Below are 20,805 nucleotides of genomic sequence, written 5' to 3'. Positions count from 1 at the left end.
GACTTTTATCATTCAATTGAAATACATTCATCAATTTCAAGCCTTCATTACCTCCGCCACCAAAGGTGATGGAGGCTGCTTTGACTCCTATATGTTTGTTTGGTATTACGAAAATTGAAAATTTTGTGTGTGTGTGTCGTGTCGTGTCGTGTCACCAACACCCTCTCCTCCGACGTTGCAAAGGTTTCCCGAGCTCCACAAGGTCTCCTTATGAGCGCAACCAAGACAAAGCGTGACTGCCCACGACCAAAGCCAGGATCAAGAGAAAGAAAAATGCGACTGTTCGCTTTAACTCGGGACACAAAGAGAGAGAAAATGTGACTGCTCGTCGTCAAACCCCGGACTAAGAGGATAACATGGCGGCCGCTTCGCCTTTTTGTTCCCCTGTCTCAAATGTCATCTGATGACGTCCGCGCGTGCTCCAATCAGAGTCAATCGTAGCATCCATCACCCTGACTAATCATTACCTCTCGGGGCGGGGCCCCATGGCCTGCTTGGTGTTGCGATGACTCGGCTGGCGGCACCAGCGGCAGGGTTCAATGTCTGAATCCAGTGACTTTATTTAATGTTTATAATTACGTGCCGATCGCTTGGCTGGTCGTGTGTGTAGTGTCATGAGGATCAAGGGGAAGAAAAAAAAAACAAAGGCCATTTACACACAGGGAATTACCCTTATACCTTACTTCATTAACATAGCTCCACCCCTCTCATGGAGACGATTATACGACGTTACCGGACACACGGAGCTGACTTAAGTACATCAAGGTGACACACGACATTCGGATCATGGTAATCTATACAATTCTATCTGGACTAAGGTAATTCATTGCCTACCCCCCACAAACGTAACTATGTATGTTTTTTTTTGTTTGTTTATATGTCGGTGTGCAATAACTCACGAACCCTTTCAGCTATCTTCTTCGTCAAACTTTACCAGAGGATTCCGAAGGACAAAAGTGAGGCTGTCAATGTTTTTTGACTATATAGGTCAAAGGTCAAGGTTCTCATTTGTCTGTGCGATATCTCAGCCATCCTTTGAGCTAGGAAGCTGAAATGTGGGCACAATCATGAGCACATGCTTTGGCAAAAATGGTATTTTTATTTTTTGATTAATCAATCAATTAATTGATTAATTACTTATTACCAATTTATTAATCACTTTTTTTTTTCTCATTTGGGCAATATCTCAGGCACCTTTTGAAGTAGGAAGCTGATACTTGGACATGCCACCGACCAAGTGATTTGGCTATAAATGGTATTTTTGATTTATTTATTAATCGATTCATTATTTAATTTTCAAAAAGTGTCAGATTCGGATGAAACTGGTGGTTTAGGTATGTGCACAATTGATTAAGAAATTAATTATGTATGATTATTATTTATTTATTTTTATTACACAATTAATCAATTGATTCTCTCGATTTTTCTGCATACCTGTCAGTCCTTTTGTCATTCACCTACAGGTCACAATTCTAAACCGATCGTTATGAAACTTTACCAAGTTGTAGAGGTAGTCACAACGGAGAAGCCTATTGATTTTGAGGTCAAATTTTTTTAATCGTCATTTGTTTTTTTTTCATCTGATTGACTTGAAAGTTGAACAGCATCTGCATATTGAGTCACTGAATTGGGAAACGAACTATTTTGAGGTCAAATATCAACTCAAGGTCATGCTTCTAAAATCATCAATTTTCATCCGATTGGCCGAGTTTTGATTAAGATCGTCAATTTTAATCTTAATGAAATGGACAATATGATGTCTCCATGGCAACCCTTTTTGGTGGGGCGGGGGTGGATTTTGCAAGTATCCGCTGCACGACGTCTTGTTTGCGATAACTCACGGACGCTTTCAGCTATCTTCGTCAAACTTTGCCACAGCATTCCGAAGGAAAAAAGTGAGGCTGTCAATGTTTTTGACTACATTTGTCAAAGGTCAAGGTTCTCTCGATTTTCGTCATACTTGTCATGCGACCGCTTGACTCCTTGTTGGATTGTTTGTGAGTGTAATAACTCGCGAACGCTTTCAGCTATCTTCGGCAAACTTTACTGGAGCATTCCGAAGGAAAAAGTGAGGCTGTGCCATTATCATAAGCGACATGCTCATTTTGGAACACCAAATGGGCCAACCCGAAAGTTTTTGCATCATTTGCACTGTCTGTTGAATTTATTTATTTATTTAATTGAGCACCATTAAAAAGAGGATTTTCAGATTGCTTTGATTTTTGTTGGTCACAGGAGCTGGGAGAGGGTTAAGACGACCTTGGGTAAACTTTTCACACTTTGATTCAATTTGAATCCAAACCAACGCTTACCCTTCGTGTTTCACTGGAATTTATGTTGTCTTGATTGTGCAAGCGCGGCTGTGTCTGTACCTTGATGCTTGCAGGTCGGTCTTGCAATTAATTGTCCTTTGGTTTTTAAATTGCATGTTGTTTCAAAAGATGAATCTACTGGACGTTATGCTGGTACCGATGGCTAAGTAATTACAGCTCGAGTGAGTGATCACTTGATCATGTGATGTGCCGTCGTTAACACTCGTTGGGCTTGACCTGGATATCTTCTTTGATGAAATGTACGGAGGAGTTTTTTGTGGACGTTTCCAATAGTATCGAGTTTCATTTAATGTGTATCTGTCTGTTTTATATACGGTAATTGTTTAAATCGTCAAAGCTGTTTTTTTGCTTTGACTCTCTGCTCTTTGGATGTGTGTTGTGTGCAGACAGCATCGAGGCAAATGTCGAGAGTGCCGAGGTTTATGTTCAACAAGGAGCGCAGCAGCTCGGCAAGGCTGCCAATCATCAGGTGAGCACACCTGCAGGTTCTCTGGGTTTAATCGACTACCTTGTGGCTATTGCCCTTATCCTGGCCAGTAAATGTATGAAGTTGCAATAACAGGATTCACAAAGGAAACTTCTCCCTCTCTCTCTCCCTCTCTCCCTCTCTCCCTCTCTCCCTCTCTCCTGCCCACACACGCACTTTGAAATCCTCACTCATTTACTTTTAAACCTCTGAGTATCCATCTCCTGACATGCTTTATCCATTGCTCTCTCACCAATATGGTGCTTGCATAAGTGGAATTTGGGGAAAGATATAATTGTATGTTACAGCTGTCTATCTACGTATTTAGAATGTGAAGGTGGTCGTCTACACATTTATGCACAGGAAGGGGTGGGAATGTCATAAAAAGGAAGATGGAAGTCCTCATCGAAGAGCAAAGAGCCCCCAACCACATCTTAAAAACGGGACGTGTAGTGTACATTTAACTTTTAAATAAATAAACATCGAGGTCGTGGAGATGGTAACTCTCTTTTAATGGCCACAATTATTCCCACCTTGTTGGCCAGGGAAAGTGTTTTGCCCAAGTCTTTCACGAACCAGCTGGCCGGGCCCGACGTTCGACTAAGTGGATTGGAGTAGGAATTGACCATGTTCACGGTGCCGGAGACGACTCGCCACTCCCCATGAAGGGCACCATAAGGACATGGATATGGTAAAGTGTATAAAAATAAATAAATAATTCAGTTGTGTGTTGGTAGTGGAGACTATGAAGTGCATAAAAATAATTGTTCCCGAAAGCATACAATCTATATAATAATACTGTAAGGACTCGACTTTGTTATCCCTTTTCCGCCGCACCCAGTGAGCCGATGCCCACGGCACTAATGGATTTACGATCTACGAACCGCGCTCTTTGTTTATAACGTACAGACATACTCGAAAAATCTGAATTAGCCAACGTTGGGGCCCAAAAGCATCTGATTAACTGCCGATACGACGCCATCTTACGACGCCATCGTATTGGCGTCTGCTGGGCGAAGGCGAAGCGAGCCGTCGGCTGATTGGACAGACGAGTGGTGTGAACATGGGTGGTGTGCACCAAATGGTCTTTTTATTCCCTTGAACATTTTAAATTAGGATATATAAGGAAACGTCTTTATCGTCATTTTAATAAAGTTAAATGGAGTGACGTTGCGATACTCGGGGTGCGTTGTATAAATCCTCGTAACTCAGAGAGGTGTAGCAGGTGGCGAGACGTAAGAAAGCTTAAAGATAACGAGCTGAAAACAGACGAACGATATGTCCATCTCTTTCTACACCGAACGGAAATAAAAGTATGAGAGCGGGAAGGCATGGCCTGAGCACTTCGAGCAGAGAGGACTGATTGGACTTAACTTAAAGAGAAAAAATTGGAGCTTAACGGAAGAAGAAGATCCCATGAGCGCTCCCCTATGCCATCCATAATGGTACACTCTATCCATACACCACATCCTCCCTTCTGTGGATGTTCCACGTGTTTCGGCTAGTCTATATAATAATAGCGTAAGGACTCGACTTTGTTATCCCTTTTACGCCGCACCCAGTGACCCGATGCCCACGGCACTAATGGATTTACGATCTACGAACCTCGCTCTTTGTTTATCATGTACAGCCATACTCGAAAAATCTGAATTAGCCGACGTTGGGGCCCAAAAGCATCCGATTAACTGCCGATACGACGCCATCGTATTGGCGTCTGCTGGGCGAAGGCGAAGCAAGCCATCCGCTGATTGGACAGGCGAAGGCGAAAGCAAGCCGTCCACTGAGTGGACAATCCAGAGCATGCATTTGTGCCGGTGTTGGCGATCGTTGTTCATATACGCACTCTTCATTCTCATCTTTCTTCCTAACTCTTACTCGGACAAGCAAATCCCCTATGCCATCCATAATGGTACACTCTATCCATACACCACATCCTCCCTTCCGTGGATGTTCCATGGGTTTCGGCTAGTCATGCACTATTCTCCGATGAAACATTTTTTAAATAACTGCCAAAATTCGGAAATAGAATTGTCCCAAGACTTTTGGCTCCAATCCCAAAAACATTTGATGTGCCTAATGCCTGGCTATTATTGCATGCATGTGCTGAAATATGAAAGTTATCTGTCGAGTCATTTTCCAGTAGAGGATCCGGATGGACGAACAGACCGACGGATAGTACCCAAAATATTACCTCCCAGGTGGGCTGATGTCTGCTTGGTGGGGGAATAGGAGGGGGGTAAGGGTGGGCGAGCACCCATTGCCTCCCTTATATCACACCCCTTTCCCTCATCTTCTCTCGACCTCTTTTAAGGTTCAATTAATACCTGTTCACCTATTGTGTCAAAAGGTGAGCATGATGGATGTTGTTAAATATTGCAACAATGTACTGTGTGGTTGGAACTTGTCAGAGGGGAGGGGTAGGGATGTATTCATGGGGGTGGTGGGGTTAAATATTTTTGATGGTGTGGGATGAGAAAAGGAATAGGAGGAGAGATGGCAGAAGAGAGTGTGAGTAGCAGGAGCTAAATTGTGTACATAATAAGTAGACAGGCCCTTTGAGGATAACCACCTGAAGTAGTTTGCCACCGTTTGATACTTGACATCAATCACATTTCTTTTTTTTCCTTTTTTTTTTTCTTTCTTTTTTTAGGTGGCATCTCGCAAAAAAATTTGCATCCTTGTGCTGGTCCTTTCCGTCATAGCGACCATTTTGGGCATCATCATCTGGCAGACGACAAAGAGCTGAGCACACACGCCGGTAAACTTTCTGGGATACGAGTCCTGCTTGTAAATGGAAACGGTTGTCCAAACAACCGTACGCCACCTACATCGGAAGCCTGCAGCTTTCTGCCCATTGTCCCACATCTCCGTTCCACCAGCATTTCCGAAAGGCTCGTTGCCGTTTAATGCTCTAATAGTTTGGAAGTTTTTCTGCTTTGTTTCTGGTTTTGGTTGATGATGTGAATGCACAGTTGTCACTCTCCTAAAGGATTTCCCGACATCGGACTCTAAACTGGTTTGTGTTGCGGAGAAGGTGAGAAGAGCGTAGTGTCGGTCGCCAATGAATGCTTTAACGTCCCGTGGACCCAACGTTTACCCAGTAAAGATTTTCCGCCGACTCGTGTTCGAATTTGCAAGATGCCGTTTGTACACTTACATCGGCGTACGGGGAAAAGCTCCGTCATCGGTCGTGCATGCGGCTTTTGAAAAAGGTTCTGCACATTATTTTAACGGCACAAAGTCACGTGATTTTGTGGTGCTTTGTGACGTGATATATATACGGTATATATATATATTGCACCAACAGATGGTTTCAACGTTTGGTTTGTGGCACTGTTCTAAATCTAAAATTCTTGTTTCGAGGTCTGTTTGTATTTTCTTTCCAAAATACCTCTTTTCTTGATTGCGCCCTTCAAGCTTTCAATGTAATGTTGCATGCCGGTGGTCAGGAAAAGTGTATCGTAATGTTGAATTACTGCTGTAAATCATCACACTAATTAATTAATGAATTTGAGGGTAAAGGTATTTATTGCCTTTTGCTTTGAGGGCGATTTGCTCATTTGCACTAAGTTATGCGACGATGACTTTTGTAAAAAAAATAAAATAATTTTAACTGTTTGTTTTGCTTCAATGTGCTGCAATGTGCTTTCGTTTCAATAAAAACATTGAAACATTGAATTTCGGTTGGGATTTTTCAAATTCCATTCACTAAATTGTACTTGTACTTGTGGCTCCACTTTGGGCTGGCGCACCAGCATCGCATTCGTCTCCTGGATTCCGCAGAACCTGAACCTCTCGAGCACCATTGGACACCCACGGCTTGGCCGAAGCGCAAGACGCGTCGCTCTGGCATCGGACTTTGTCTGTCGCCTGTGGTTTGTTTCGTCTTCAACCGCATTTCTTCCTAGCTAGCTCCGTGCTCAATCGGCACTCGTTGTCCCTCGGAACTCAAGGACGTGCACCCTTCCTCCTTTAACCCCGTCCTGGTGCAACTCACAAAATACAGGCTTTCCAATCACCTGCACTCATCTCTGGTTCTGGAGAGTTCAATTTGACTCTTCCCTCCATGGCTTCAAGCAAATGGTGTAAACCACCGCCCTCGCATCATCCTCTATCCCTGCCGCTGAACTTTGATTCACCTTTCCGCAAATTAACCCAATTCTCACTTCTTCTTTTTTGCTGTTTGTTCATTCCTTTGTTTTTGTCACATTATTAGTTTGTTGCTTTATTTTATTTTATTTTTTTTAAAACACTTTTCCGTGTGATGGCCACTGTTGTCGATGGAATTGGCGAGCAGGAGGCCTTGCCTCGAGGGCGGAGCTTGTGGACGTGGCTTTTATTTTGAAACGTAAAAATTTTGCAACATGACGTCATGCGAAGCTGCGACGTCGAGGCCATAGCGCACCGAGAGCTTGCGGGGGTCGTCGCGCCCTCGGAGCGCCGTGACCAATTTGCAAGTGATTGACGCGGGCGCGTGCCTCGCGCGCACCTCTCCGAGCGTGGGCGGAGCCGAGGACATCTCACCTGGAGGAGGGGGGAGGGCACGCTGCTACGGTAAAGGTGCTCGCCGGTCACACGCATATAGTCATGAATCGGTCGTTTTGGAAAGTTTGCAAGAATAAGGTTTCGAGGACCTTTTCGGACACCGAGGAACAGTCCGACGGAGTGAAAGAAGGTGCAAGTGAAACGGTAACGATTTATTACGTCAAGAGTTTTCTAACCATTTAATTATATATTTACCCCCATGTTTGACCGTGTCTCGTTCGTACGGATTGTGTTCGCTTCGCTTGTTGTTGTTTTTACTTCGTTCGGGGCATTCAAGCGGAGCCGTTTGCGCAAAAAGTTTGTTTGCTTTGAATTCCCGACACGAAGACCTTGTTGATCCTTTAATGGCGATTCGGTGTCGGCCTGAACACGCGGCGAAGGTGATCGTTCTGAAACGTCAGACTCGCACCTGTTTTGTGTGTGGTTGTGTGTGTGGTTAAGTGTGTGGTTAATCCTGCCCTCGAACTCCCCCAGTTATGAAACTGATACAAACATGATGGATTCCGCCTTTGATGTCGAGAACCTTTATCGGTGGTGAAGTTTAAAAAGTTTCGCCTTTTTGTACGAACTCAAAGTTTCGTTCGATTTTGAGATTCAAACGGCTCAGGGGAAGCTAATCCGGTCACGGTTACTTAAGCACAGAAAATTTGAACCATTCAAGTCGGTGCCGCTATAATAAATAATGTCTCCTTTACGTAACTTTTCCTCTCGAGCTCCTTGATGCCGTCGGATGTGATGAGAACAATAGGATTGTTATTTGGTGCAGGAAGGTAGGAAATTAAAGGTCAAGCGATTGCACGTTTTGTTTGGAATTTGGAGATAAACATTGCACGCAAATGATTAAACTACAAACATCGCGTTTACTGTCTGTTTGCTTCCACGTAACATCGTGTTGAACATTTCTTAATCTTCATAAATGGTGACCCAGTGTTGATCATCTCTTCTTTGTCTTCGTAGTTGATGACCCAGTGTTGATCATCTCCTCTTCTTTGTCTTCATAGTTGATGACCCAGTGTTGATCATCCCCTCTTCTTTGTCTTCATAAATGGTGACCCAGTGTTGATTATCTCCTCCTCTTCATAAATGGTGACCCAGTGTTGATCATCCCCTCTTCTTCATAGTTGATGACCCAGTGTTGATCATCCCCTCTTCTTTGTCTTCATAAATGGTGACCCAGTGTTGATCATCTCCTCTTCTTCATAAATGGTGACCCAGTGTTGATCATCTCCTCTTCTTCATAGTTGATGACCCAGTGTTGATCATCTCCTCTTCTTTGTCTTCATAAATGGTGACCCAGTGTTGATCATCTCCTCTTCTTTGTCTTCATAAATGGTGACCCAGTGTTGATCATCTCCTCTTCTTCATAAATGGTGACCCAGTGTTGATCATCCCCTCTTCTTTGTCTTCATAAATGGTGACCCAGTGATGATCATCTCCTCTTCTTCATAAATGGTGACCCAGTGTTGATCATCCCCTCTTCTTTGTCTTCATAAATGGTGACCCAGTGTTGATCATCTCCTCTTCTTCATAAATGGTGACCCAGTGTTGATCATCCCCTCTTCTTTGTCTTCATAAATGGTGACCCAGTGTTGATCATCTCCTCTTCTTTGTCTTCATAAATGGTGACCCAGTGTTGATCATCTCCTCTTCTTCATAAACGATGACCCAGTATTGATGATCTCTTCTTCATAAATTATGACCCAGTATTGATCATCTCTTCTTCATAAATGATGACCCAGTGTTGATCATCTCCTCTTCTTCATAAATTTATGACCCAGTGTTGATCATCTCCTCTTCTTCATAAATGATGACCCAGTGTTGATCATCTCCTCTTCTTCATAAATTTATGACCCAGTGTTGATCATCTCTTCTTCATAAATTATGACCCAGTGTTGATAATCTTCTCTTTATAAATAGTGACCCAGTGTTGATCATCTCCTTTGTCTTCATAAATTATGACCTGGCAGTGTTGATTACCTCATCTTCCTTTTCATAAGACGACTCGGTGTTAATCATTTTCTCTTCCTCCTCATAATCATGATCTTATGCTCATACATTAGTAGTGCAGACAGAGCCCTGGGAACGAGTGCATTGTTCAAAAGTTTGTGTCCATCATAGTTTGTGTTTTTGATGTATTTTTTGTGCAGCTCTTCAAATTTTTCTACATTGTGATACAACATTTTGTACAACTTTTCAAACTTTTTCAACATTGTGATGCAACATTTTGCTCAACTGTTCAAACATTTGCTTTTGCTGCGATAAGCCTCGTGGCACCGGCATATTTGGCACAAGGGGAGCACGGATGTATCGGCAACAGGAAAAGGGAAATGAGAGAAGTTTGGGAGAAGGAGAACCTGGAATGAGAAGAGAAATTTGTTGGCCGAGTAACAAATGCGGCGCTCTTCCTGCAACTCCAAAGCGAACACATTATCCAAGCTTTTGTCAGGAAGACCATCTCGGAGCAGCTGCGGGTTTTGTTTGGCTGTCACGCATCGGGATAAAGGCAAAAATTACGGTTTTGGTCACAAATTCGTGACTACTCGGTCAGTCACTGCCATCGTAACCTGAAAGCAATGGATTTGTTCTGATCCGACACATTTTAATTTATTCTTTATTTTTTGGACTAAAGTTTGTGTTCCAGGTACTTTCAGACCAAGGAGGCGATGCAGCGTCAACTTGTGACCAGATTGCCATGCAGAAGCTCCACTGAGATGGGAAATTGTAGGCCTTGTTGCACAATTGCAATAGTTGATTTAAAACCCAATCGAATAGATTTTACATTTCAATTTGCACTTCAACACCTCAGAACCAGGTAATGTGTCAATGCTCCTAATGGTGTTTGCTCTTTTTGTTTTTGTTTGTTTTCCTTCTCATTGTCCTAATTAATGAGCATTCAGTGTTTTTGATTTTATTATTGTTTTTTTTTCCTCAAATATTTGCCAACTAGTCCTCATGTCTTTTTCCCGGCACCTGGCACATGTCCCCCCCCCCTCCAGGAATAACAGATAAGAGTGAATTTTTGAAGTACGATACCGGCACTCAAGGTTACAATGAAATTAATTATCTCTCTGCGTACGTTTGTGTATATTTTCACAATTCTATACAAAACTCTCACCAGTCCTTGTCTACCTGTTGATGGGGGGGGGGGGGGGGGGGGGGGTTTATTAGAGAATAATAGTTCAGAAAATGAGAAGGTAATTGAGGTTGTTGTGGTGGATAGAGGAGGGGGGGGTAGGAGAGATGAGAATGTTTGGAGATTAAAGTGAAGGGAGGAAAGTATAAAGTTGGAGGAGTAAGATTTTTCTCATACTTTGGCAAATGTTATATGCAAATGACTCTTCTGTCAGAATTAAATTTTCAAAATCTTTAAGAAGCGGGGAGGTTGAAAGTAGTGATACCTCTAGGATCAGTATAAAGACCTCTTTCTACAAGGGTGAGGCTCATGGAAGAGCGAGGTTCATGTGACAATGGGGTACTGGGGCAACAATTGGGCAGAACCAGCAAGGGAATGAACGAGCAGGAAAAGAATAGGGAACACTGAAATGGGTAAGAAAGAAGGTTGAGTTGGGAAGGGGTTATTGGGGGTAATAAAAGTCATGGGTGGGGATGGTGGATGACAGGTAGGTGTGCACGAGGGTTGGAGGTCAACACAGAGTTTAGTCATTCTGCCTTATCGCCAGCAGAGTCTGCAGTGATAACGTTTGAGGTGAAGGACGGGATGGTGGGGGAAGGAGGGTGGAACATATACCAGAGACAGACATGACAAGATGCTGCCATTACTTGGGGGAAGGAGACAGTAGGAGGGTTCAGGTTTGAAATGTGCGAGATGGTGTTTGCTGGTCTGCCTCAGGATAGACAGACACGCAATGCTTTGCATCATTGATATGCATAGTGGGGTTAAGAGTCGGCCTTCCAAATTTGCAGATGATACAACCAACCACCTTCAGAGAACATTTTTCCCCGCAGAGCAGGGGTTGGCCTTTTTCGGGCACCGTGGTCCCCTTTTTTGAAGCGATGTTTTATGGCCGGATGCCCTTCCTGCCGCCAACCCTGTTAGTCGCCTCTTGCACCACTCAGGGAATTACCAGTGAACTGGTACTCAATTTGCCGACCTCAGAAGGATGACAGGCTGAGTCAACCCCCCTGCCGTTAATTCAGCGATCGACCGGGATGCGAACCTAGGATCCGAGGATCCCAAGCCGGCATCCTAACCGCTATGCCAACACCAGGCTAAAATTTTCAGATGATACAAAGCTTGAAAATAAGGTCGACAGAGAGGGGAGTGATCCCATTCAGGAAAGTCTAGATAATTTCATCGATTGGCAGATGTAGTTTAACATAAAGAAATGCAAATTGATTGGGAATGGGTAAGAATAATGAAAAGAGGGATTGCAGGATGCAAGGGGTAATCTTCGAGTGCGTCACACAGAAGTATCTGGGGCTGGTAATAGATACTGGTGGTGGGGAGGGGGTGAGGGGTGGTGAGGATTGGTGAGGGACGTAAACAGACTGTACAGTTCCAGGTAGCTAAAAGTCTAAAAGCTAATAAATAAATAAATAAAACAATGATGATAATAGGCTAAAGGCAAAACAATATAAGCTAATAGGGGGTTAGGATGCATTCGTACAGGGATAAATTATTATAAATCAAAAGGAAGTGTTTACACTGTGTCGGAAGTTACTGAGGCCTCAACTCGATTATTGTGTTCAGTTTTGGTCACTACACCTGAGTTATCTTCAACATAACTTCCATTGAGGGGGTTCAGCATCGAGCTACTCGATTGGTTCGGGGCCTAGTTGGACCAAGATGTGAGGAGCGGCTGAAGGAGACGGAACATTTTGCATAAAGAGTAGACAATTGTGAGGAGATCTAACAGAGATCTTAAAGATAACTAAATGTAGAAACAAAATAAATGGAAGTGTTTCGTTAATGGAATAGACAATAACAGGACCAATAACACAGCTTGTTTGTAAAGAAGAAGAAGAGTTAAAACAGTATGTCAGGTATGAGTGAGTCACTCAGACAGTAGGTGGACGGAGGTTATGTTTTCACCCTTGTTACTTGGCAAAATTTGTTTTTTTTTGCAAATATGTTGATCTCTCCGGTTTGTGTTTTTCTGTCCGCTCACTTATACTTGCCTACAGGTTAAAGTTTTTAAACGATTTTCACGAAACTTCACCAAATGGTAGTTTGTGGTCCGACAAAATCATATATTTCTGAGGTCAAAAGGTCAACATAGGCCAAAGGTCAACCACTTTTTTTGAATTTCTAAAATCCTCAATTTTCATCTGATTGACTTGAAATTTGAATGGGATTTACATATCAGCGAACTGAATTCAACCACCAACTATTTTTAAGATCAGTATCGGCCAAAAAGGTCAACATAAGCCAAAGGTCAACCACTTTTTTCAAAAATTTTAAATCCTCAATTTTCATCCGATTCACTTGAAATTTGAAAAGGATTTACATATCGGCTAACTGAATTCAACCACCAACTATTTTTGAGATCATCATAGGCCAAAAGGTCAACATAGGCCAAAGGTCAACAATAAGTTCAAATTTCTAAAATCCTCAATTTTCATTTGAGTCACTTGAAATTTTTTTTTTTTTTTTTGTATACAAGATCGAGGCTCGTGAAAGAGCGAACATTAATCACACAGAAAGACAAACAGACACAAAACAATTAACATCGGGAGCGGTAGACAAGATGGGGAGAGAGGGGGAAGGACACAAACACAACATTTGAGAGCAGGGACCGAGAGACATGGAGACATCGAGAGAACTGTGGGAGGGAGAGGGCTTTGGGGGGGAGGCATGGGAAGGGGGGGGGGGGGGTGGGAGAGGTATAAAACATATGGACACTGCCAAGACTTCCAGGAAAGAAGTTGGAATTTCAAACAAGGTGGATCTGGGGTGAATTAGTGGGGGTAGAAAAGATCAAGGTTTTGGATGGGGGAAGATAAGAGATGGTGGTGAACAGCTGTTTTGAAGACCTGGAGGGAGGAGTGTGATTGAAGTGAGTGTGGGAGTTTGTTCCAGAGGCGGGAGAAAAGAGGAATGAAAGAGTGAAGGTGAGCAGAGAGCCGAGATTTCGGCAGTTTAACCATCAGAGGGTGGCTGGCAGATCTTGTGCGACCTGTAGGAATATTTGGGGGACAGAGCACAGAGAGAGCTGGGGGAGCAAGGCCGGAGAGGAGTCGGTAGAAGACAGAAAGACCACCTACCTGCCTGCGGTGAGTGAGTGAAAGGCCCTCAGAGATAGCTTCATCGTGGGAGATTCCAATGATTCTGAAAGCCTTGGATTCAACAGCGTGAAGCCGAGCCAGGTGTGAGGCAGGAGCACCAGCCCATAGGGGAGAACAGTATTCCATTGAGCTGCGGATGAAAGCCTTGTATGTGGTGAGGAGCTCAGGTGTGCCTAGGAAGGACTTCGCACGACGGAGGATGCCCAGTCGGCGACTGGCTTTGGAGGCCAGCTTGGAAATGTGGTTTTCCCAAGAAAGATCATGGCAGATGGTGAGACCCAAAAGCTTGAGCGACAGAACTTCTTGGAGAGGATTGTTGAGAAAGTAGATGGGAGGGTTGTCCAGTCGATCTTTTCGGAGAGACATAGTAAGAGTGTGAGATTTGTCAGGATTGAAAGACATGTTCCACATGTTTGACCAGTCTGTGATTTTGTCCAGGTCTTCAGAGAGTGAGGAGGCTGCAGACTGCCGATCTGAGGGAAGAGGAATGGGATTTATGTATCAGTTATTAAACTGAATTCAATCAGCTATTTTTGAGATCAGCATAGGCCAAAAGGTTAAAATAGGCCAAAGGTCAACCACTATTTTCAAATTTCTAAAAGCCTCAATTTTCATCCGATTGACTGAAATTTGAATTGGATTTTTATATCAGCTAACTGAATTCAAATACCAATTATTTGTGAGGTCAAAAGGATACTTTACTGAGTGCCATTCTGCTTTGTTCTCTTTTGCCAGGTGTCGCTCGGAGTGATTTTTCATCTGTTTGTTTGTCTGTCTTTGAACAGGATATCTCCATAAATTGTGGACGGATTTGGACGAAACCTGATGGACAGGTTGGGTGTGTAACAAGAACGAGTCCATTCAATTTTGATGAAGTTTCAAATTAGGATACGAAACATTTTCAATTTTTTAAGTGTCTCTTCACCATTGAGAGATAGGGGCAAAAACGACATGTACATAACATGATATTTCAAAAAGTTGTGGATGATTTATGACAAAACTTGGTGGATGAGTTGGGTAAATGACAAGAACAAGCCGATTCGATTTTGGTTAAGGATCAGATCTGGCCATTACTGTATTTTCCGGTGTATTAACCTCGCTTTTTATCGGCAAAAAATATTGAAACTTAGGGGTGCAGTTAATATACAGAACTTTAGACATATATTAATTGAGGGTGCAAGCCTGGTGTTGGCTTGATGGTTAAGGAGACTGCCTAAAGATCTTTGGGTCTTATGTTTGAGCCCGAGTCGTGCCATTGAAATAACACCAGTTGGGTTGACTCACAGCCTGTCGTCCTTTCATGGTCGGCAAAATGAGTACCAGCTACTTGGCAAGGGGGCATTGCATCAGCAGTACAGTGGCACTTCCAGAAAATGATGCAACCAGCAGCCTTAGGCTGCATACGAAACAACATTGAGGGTGCAGATTGCAGGGCGGTAAAATATGTTGTGCAAGCGATTGCAGCTGGTCTTGATGGAACAATAACGTTAACCCAAGCGAAGAAGTTGAAAATGTTGTGTGCTGGGTGGAATTCAAATATCGGACGATAGATATCACTCTTTTCGCTATTCGACTGGAGTATAGACTCTCAAGGGGAGATCACACCCAATAATTGTACAAGCAGTCTTTGCTATCCTGTTGAGTTGGGATTGGGCGTCCCACCTTAAGCTGCCATAGACGGTAAAAGACTGTCAGACACTCTATCACTGCCCGATATAACCTGATCAACACCGGACGGCCGACACCAAAACTTTTCAACTTTCGAAGTAAAGAACAACCGTTGCTGAGCAGTCTTCACACGGTCATAGGTTATCTATCTCGCACTTAAGATCATTGGACACATTTATCCCTAAAAAAATTAAATAAGTGACAGTTTCAACTTCAGCATTGTGAATAGGCAACAGTTGAATGTGAGTTTTCTTTTTCTGGAAGTCATCATAATTGTACACCGCTCCTTTCCTATGCCATCTCCAGGCATTGCAAATCGTCATTGCCGGGCACCGAAGGGGGCTCGGCAGTGACGCACGCTGAAAGGGAGTACTCAGTTTTCACTCTGGTTGTTTGTTTGTTTGCTTTCTTGGTTGTCCGGGCGATATCTCGGCCATCCTTCAAGCTAAGAAGCTGAAATTTCGGCACAATAGTGAGCAAGTCCTTTGTCAAAAACAGTATTTTTGGTTTTTGATTAATCAATTAATTGAGGAGTTATTTAATTATTAGCGATTAATTAAGTACTTATTTAATTAATCGAATTTACTTTCTCTTCTGACCATTAACTCAGGCACCTTTTGAGTTAGGAAGCTGATATTTGGACATGCCAATGACCAGGTGATTTGGCTGCAAAGGCTATTTTTGATTTATTAATTCATCAATTAATCAATTAATCGATTAATTATCTAATTATTCGATTAATGACAAAAAAAAATTTTTTTTTTACCGTTACAGATTCTGATGAAATGGTGGTGGTTTATGTGTCCTCTGACCGAATTGATTAATAATTTATTTTTTTAATGATTATTATTTATTTATTTTCATTATTAATCATTTATTTATTTTCTTTCTCATTTGGCCAATATCTCAGGCACCTTTTGAGCTCGGAAGCTAATATTTGGATATGAGTGACCAAGTGATGTGGCTATCAAGGATATTTTTGATTTATTGATTAATCAATTAATCGATTAATTATTTAATTATTCGATTAATTACTAAAAAAAATTTATTTTTTTTCAATTACAGATTCTGATGAAATGGTGGTGGTTTATGTGTTCTGTGACCGAATTGATTAATAATTTAATTTTTTCATGATTATTATTTATTTATTTTCATCATTAATCATTTATTTATTTTCTTTCTCATTTGGCCAATATCTCAGGCACCTTTTGAGCTGGGAGGCTAATATTTGGACATGACAGTGACCAAGTGATGTAGCTATCAAGGATATTTTTGATTTATTGATTAATCATTTAATCGATTAATTATTTATTGATTAATCGATTATTTATTGAGTAATCAATTAATTATTAAATTTTTTATTAATGACTTATTTAATTATATTTCTAAAAGATACATCTTCGGATGAAGCACTAGTGGTTTAGTTATGCTATTAGCCAATTTATTATGAAAATATTTTGTGATAATCTTTTATTGATTTTAATTATACAATTAATCAATCAATTAGTGTACACCTCTCCCTCCCAATGCAGCCTCAATGAGCTGCACTGCGGTATTGCCAGGTGCCATAGGCGCCCCGGCAATGCCGCGCTGTAGGATATTTAATTATTTGGCATGGGGGCGGTGTACTTTGAATGTATGTGTACTTGTTCTCTTTGTTTTTACGATGGTGAGTTTGAGATTGTTTAAAGAACACCATCTGACAAGTTTTTCGACTTTATTACAATTATCACTTTCATCACTATTGTGAATCAGGCCAGCCAGCAACAGTCGTGTCGTCTGCAAATTTCACCTCCAGTGAGCTATCAGATGATGCGACACAATCAAGAGTTAACAATGAATAAACAATAGGGGATAAAACATAGTCCTCAGGTTCCCCGGTGTTCACGGTGATGGTCTGATAAATTTTTGAACCAATTTTGACCACCATGGCATGATCTGTCTGAAGGAAAATCCAAAATCCAGTTACAAATCGAACCATCAAGACCAAGTGCTTTGAGTTTAAATCTACAGCCAAAGGTGGTAAAGCTACTGCTAAAAGTGGTAAAACTACAGCTAAAAATGGGCAAAGCTACAGTTTAATAGCAGTTAAACCATGGCTAAATGTGCTTAAACTATGGTCAGGAGTGGTTAAACCATGGCCAAAAGTGGTTAAAGCATAGTCAAAAGTGGTTAAACCATCGTCAAAAGTGGTTAAAGCATAGCCAAATGTGGTTAAACTATTACCAAAAGTGGTTAAAGCATGGCCAAATGTGGTTAAACTATTGCCAAAAGTGGTTAAAGCATGGCTAAATGTGGTTAAACCATGGTGAAATGTGCTTAAACTATGGTCAAAAGTGGTTAAACCCATGGTCAAAGGTGGTTAAACCATGGCCAAAAGTGGTTAAACCATGACCAAATGTGGTTAAACCATGGCTAAATGTTGTTAAACGATGGTCAAAAGTTGTTAAACTATGGCCAAACGTGGTTAAACGATAGTCAAAATGTTTAAAGCATGGTTAAATGTGGTTAAACTATGGCTAATAGCAGGTGATGGTGGGTGGGGAGAGAGAGTTTCTTCATCTGTAGGTATTTATCAATAAGTTATTAATAGTTTTAACCACATTGAAAATAAATTTCTCAGTTTTTAATAGTTCCCATCTGAATACTTGCTTCATGTTACAATGACAATCCATTTACTGTGTTCATTTAGTTATTGTCTCGCAATGTCCTTGTAGTTCATATAAAATTCATGGGCTTTGATGCTGTTTAAAGAAATAGACAAATTGGGTAATTGTGCATTCACATTCCAACTAATATAGTGCATTTATTTGACAGGTGATCCGACATTTGTGTAATTTATGTGGTGCAATTAATGCGATCTTAGCGTGTTGCCATCCCTGGCCAAGTGGACCTTTTCCTGCGGCCAGCTCTGATCGTTGGAGCATTGACAACACGAAAGCGGATCTGCTACCGTTCCTCGTCTGAGGCTGCAGTGATAGTCCAAACAATATTGTTGGTATCCGTTATCGGTAAATAATTGATGCTGCGGAGTGAAACGAAATTTAATGCCTTTTCCATGTCGGCCAGACGGGCATGTCCAGCACAATACATTCTTTCCTTCTAGTTTCTAATGCCGGTGACTATGAAATTTTGTAGTATTTCATTAATATACACAAAGAATTAAGTTAAGCACCCCTACACAAAGAATTAAGTTAAGCACCCCCTAATCCTGTCCTGAACCTGAACCCCCTCGAGCACGTTTGGGACATGTTGGGACGACAAATTGCGAAGATGGTCCCTCCAATAGCCAATCTGGATGAATTGGAACGTGCATTACATCGGGAATGGAACAACCTGCCACAGCAACGCATACGACGGCTTACAGGGTCTATGAGACGTAGGGTTGAGTCAGTGATCCGATCACGTGGGTCCTACACACGTTATTGACGCAAAGATCGCTAGAGGTCTTCTCAGAACAATGACTGTACGTTAGAAAACATAAACGTCATCCACACTGTCCGTGATGGACCTATAGCTCCATACTTAAATTGAGGTGAAAATATGCCTAAAATTCCCAAAAAATTTCACCTTAAATTATTCAGAATAAAATATTGAAAACGGCATGATTGTTATGTTTTTATGTGACCATAATATCACTTCTCCAGAAAATATAGCAATATCATGGGTATATTACACTGTTTTGACGACAACAAACTTGTAATGTGCGAGGTTGTAAAAAAACGGGGGGGGGGTGCTTAACTTAATTCTTTGTGTATAGTTGGTGAGTAATGACTACTCACCAACTATTAATGAAATTTTCATGTTGTATTTCCTTATATCCAGTATTTATGTATTTATATACAGACTTGGCATTTAATATGGTTTTTGGGGGGAGTGAACTTACTTTTCAAGATGACTTAGAACCAAAAGTTCATTGGAATTATGTTGAAATCATTCTAGATTTTGTTAATGTGACCTTTAAAAGAAACAAAAACCACATTTGACATTTCGAAACAAATAAATTGATCCTTGAAAGTGATGTAAACTGACATCGAACTCAATTCATGGACAGTACTGTGTTAAACTTCTGTGCGTTTTCCAGAAGTATCTCTTTATTTTGCACATTAGCCAATTTTTTTTTTTCAAAAACAAAAGTTAAATTACGACTGGGATTACGGACAGTAAAATTACAGTTCAGTACTTCGTGTAACCCCCACGAGCATTCAGGAGAGCACGTACACGTTGAGGCATGCTGTTCACGAGATTTGCCAAGGTTTGGACAGGAATCACTTGCCATGCAGTGACAATAGTCTGCTGCAATTCATGCACATAGGTCGGCTGCTGGTCCAAGTGGTCGATTTCACGCATTAATTCTGCCCACAAGTTCTCTATCGGATTCATATCCGGGGACATGGCAGACCGCTCCATATGCTCTACACCACGGTCAGCAAGAAAGTGTTGGATCATGCGAGCACGATGAGGCCGTGCATTGTCATCTTGGAAGACAAAGTTTCCTCGAAAGGCTGCACGAGCAAATGGAAGCAATGTTTCTTCCAGAATGGCCCTGTACTTGAACTGGTTCAGGTTTCCATTCAGAACAACCAGGTCAGTTTTGCCCCCTGCATGAAAAGCAGCCCAAACGGTCACCCCACCACCTCCAGCTTGGACTCTTGGCACTATACAATCTTTGTTGTAGGCTTCATGCACTTGTCTGCGCACTCGGACGCGGCCATCTTGACGATAGACCAGAAATCTAGACTCGTCACTGAAGATCACGTGATTCCAGTGTCCTGGCTGCCATTGACGGTGCTCTCTGGCCCACTGCCATCGGCGCGGGTGGTGTTGTCTGGTCAGGCGTGGCTTTCTCAGGGGACGCCTGGCACGATAGCCTGCTTGAACCAGTCGTTTGTTGACTAGCCTTCTGGATACAGGCACATTTGTCAGTTGCTGCCACTCAGCCCTAAGCCGATTAGCTGACTTGGTACGGCCATTGCAGACTAACCAGTGCAGCTGGCGATCATCCCTCCTTGTGGTTCTGTGGGGACGTCCTGGCCTCGGTATTGGAGTAGGGACGACACCCCTCTGAGCATTTCGTTTCAGGATCTTTGACACCTGACCTTGAGTGATGCCATACTGCCGAGCAATAGCACGCTGTTTCATGCCGTAATTTCGTAAAGCCACCACTCCATGACAAACAGCATTGTCGAGTTGACGGACCATCTCAAGAGAAAGCGGCAATAACCTTTGGAGACGTGCAGCAGTTGTTTTCCACTAATACAGAACGCAACAACCCTTGTATACCCGACTGTGAAGCCAATCATCAAATGCACCTGTCCGTACGTTTTGCCACGCCACCTGTGATATAATCCTGTTGTTGACTTCTTGCTGCGACAGACAATCAGTGACATGGTTCTTTTAACAAATGAATCACCAAAGTGTAAAAGAAACTCACCAGATTGATATACTGTGTTAAGAAAGTAAACCCAAGTCAAGAAAAAAATAATATTCCATATTAAATGCCAAGTCTGTATATATTGTGACGGTCCGCGGTTAAGGATGTTGTTT

At 42.1% G+C, this 20,805-nt stretch overlaps 2 protein-coding genes and 1 long non-coding RNA gene across 9 annotated transcripts in view; 2 read left to right on the top strand and 1 right to left on the bottom strand.

The window, feature by feature from the left end:
* LOC137432403 (syntaxin-12) overlaps positions 1 to 6,477 on the top strand; it is a 61,039-nt gene extending 54,562 nt beyond the window's left edge. For 2 of the 4 annotated variants that reach the window (XM_078783173.1, XM_078783172.1), the window contains exons 9-11: positions 2,720 to 2,802; positions 3,345 to 3,490; positions 5,450 to 6,477. In XM_078783173.1, coding sequence (XP_078639299.1) covers positions 2,720 to 2,802; positions 3,345 to 3,490; positions 5,450 to 5,501 — 281 coding nt within the window. In that variant the 3' untranslated portion in view covers positions 5,502 to 6,477. The remainder of the gene's footprint in view (positions 1 to 2,719; positions 2,803 to 3,344; positions 3,491 to 5,449) is intronic. The other 2 variants (XM_068124304.2, XM_068124303.2) reach the window with 1 other exon arrangement.
* Positions 1 to 20,805, bottom strand: part of LOC137432405 (uncharacterized) — a 115,967-nt gene that overhangs the window by 47,514 nt on the left and 47,648 nt on the right. The window lies entirely within an intron of this gene.
* Positions 7,007 to 20,805, top strand: part of LOC137432404 (uncharacterized) — a 64,110-nt gene continuing 50,311 nt past the window's right edge. The window contains exon 1 of one of the 3 annotated variants that reach the window (XM_068124305.2): positions 7,007 to 7,488. In XM_068124305.2, coding sequence (XP_067980406.2) covers positions 7,387 to 7,488 — 102 coding nt within the window. In that variant the 5' untranslated portion in view covers positions 7,007 to 7,386. Of the gene's footprint in view, positions 7,489 to 7,616; positions 7,725 to 8,899; positions 8,923 to 20,805 lie in introns of those variants that run through there. The other 2 variants (XM_068124307.2, XM_078783175.1) reach the window with 2 other exon arrangements.

The sequence above is a fragment of the Myxine glutinosa genome, chromosome 8, assembly GCF_964187855.1.
Source record: "Myxine glutinosa chromosome 8, kmMyxGlut1.1, whole genome shotgun sequence".
Classification (NCBI taxonomy): domain Eukaryota; kingdom Metazoa; phylum Chordata; class Myxini; order Myxiniformes; family Myxinidae; genus Myxine; species Myxine glutinosa.
The sequence above is the reverse complement of the archived record's forward strand: the minus strand, read 5'-3'. Positions and strand labels throughout refer to the sequence as shown.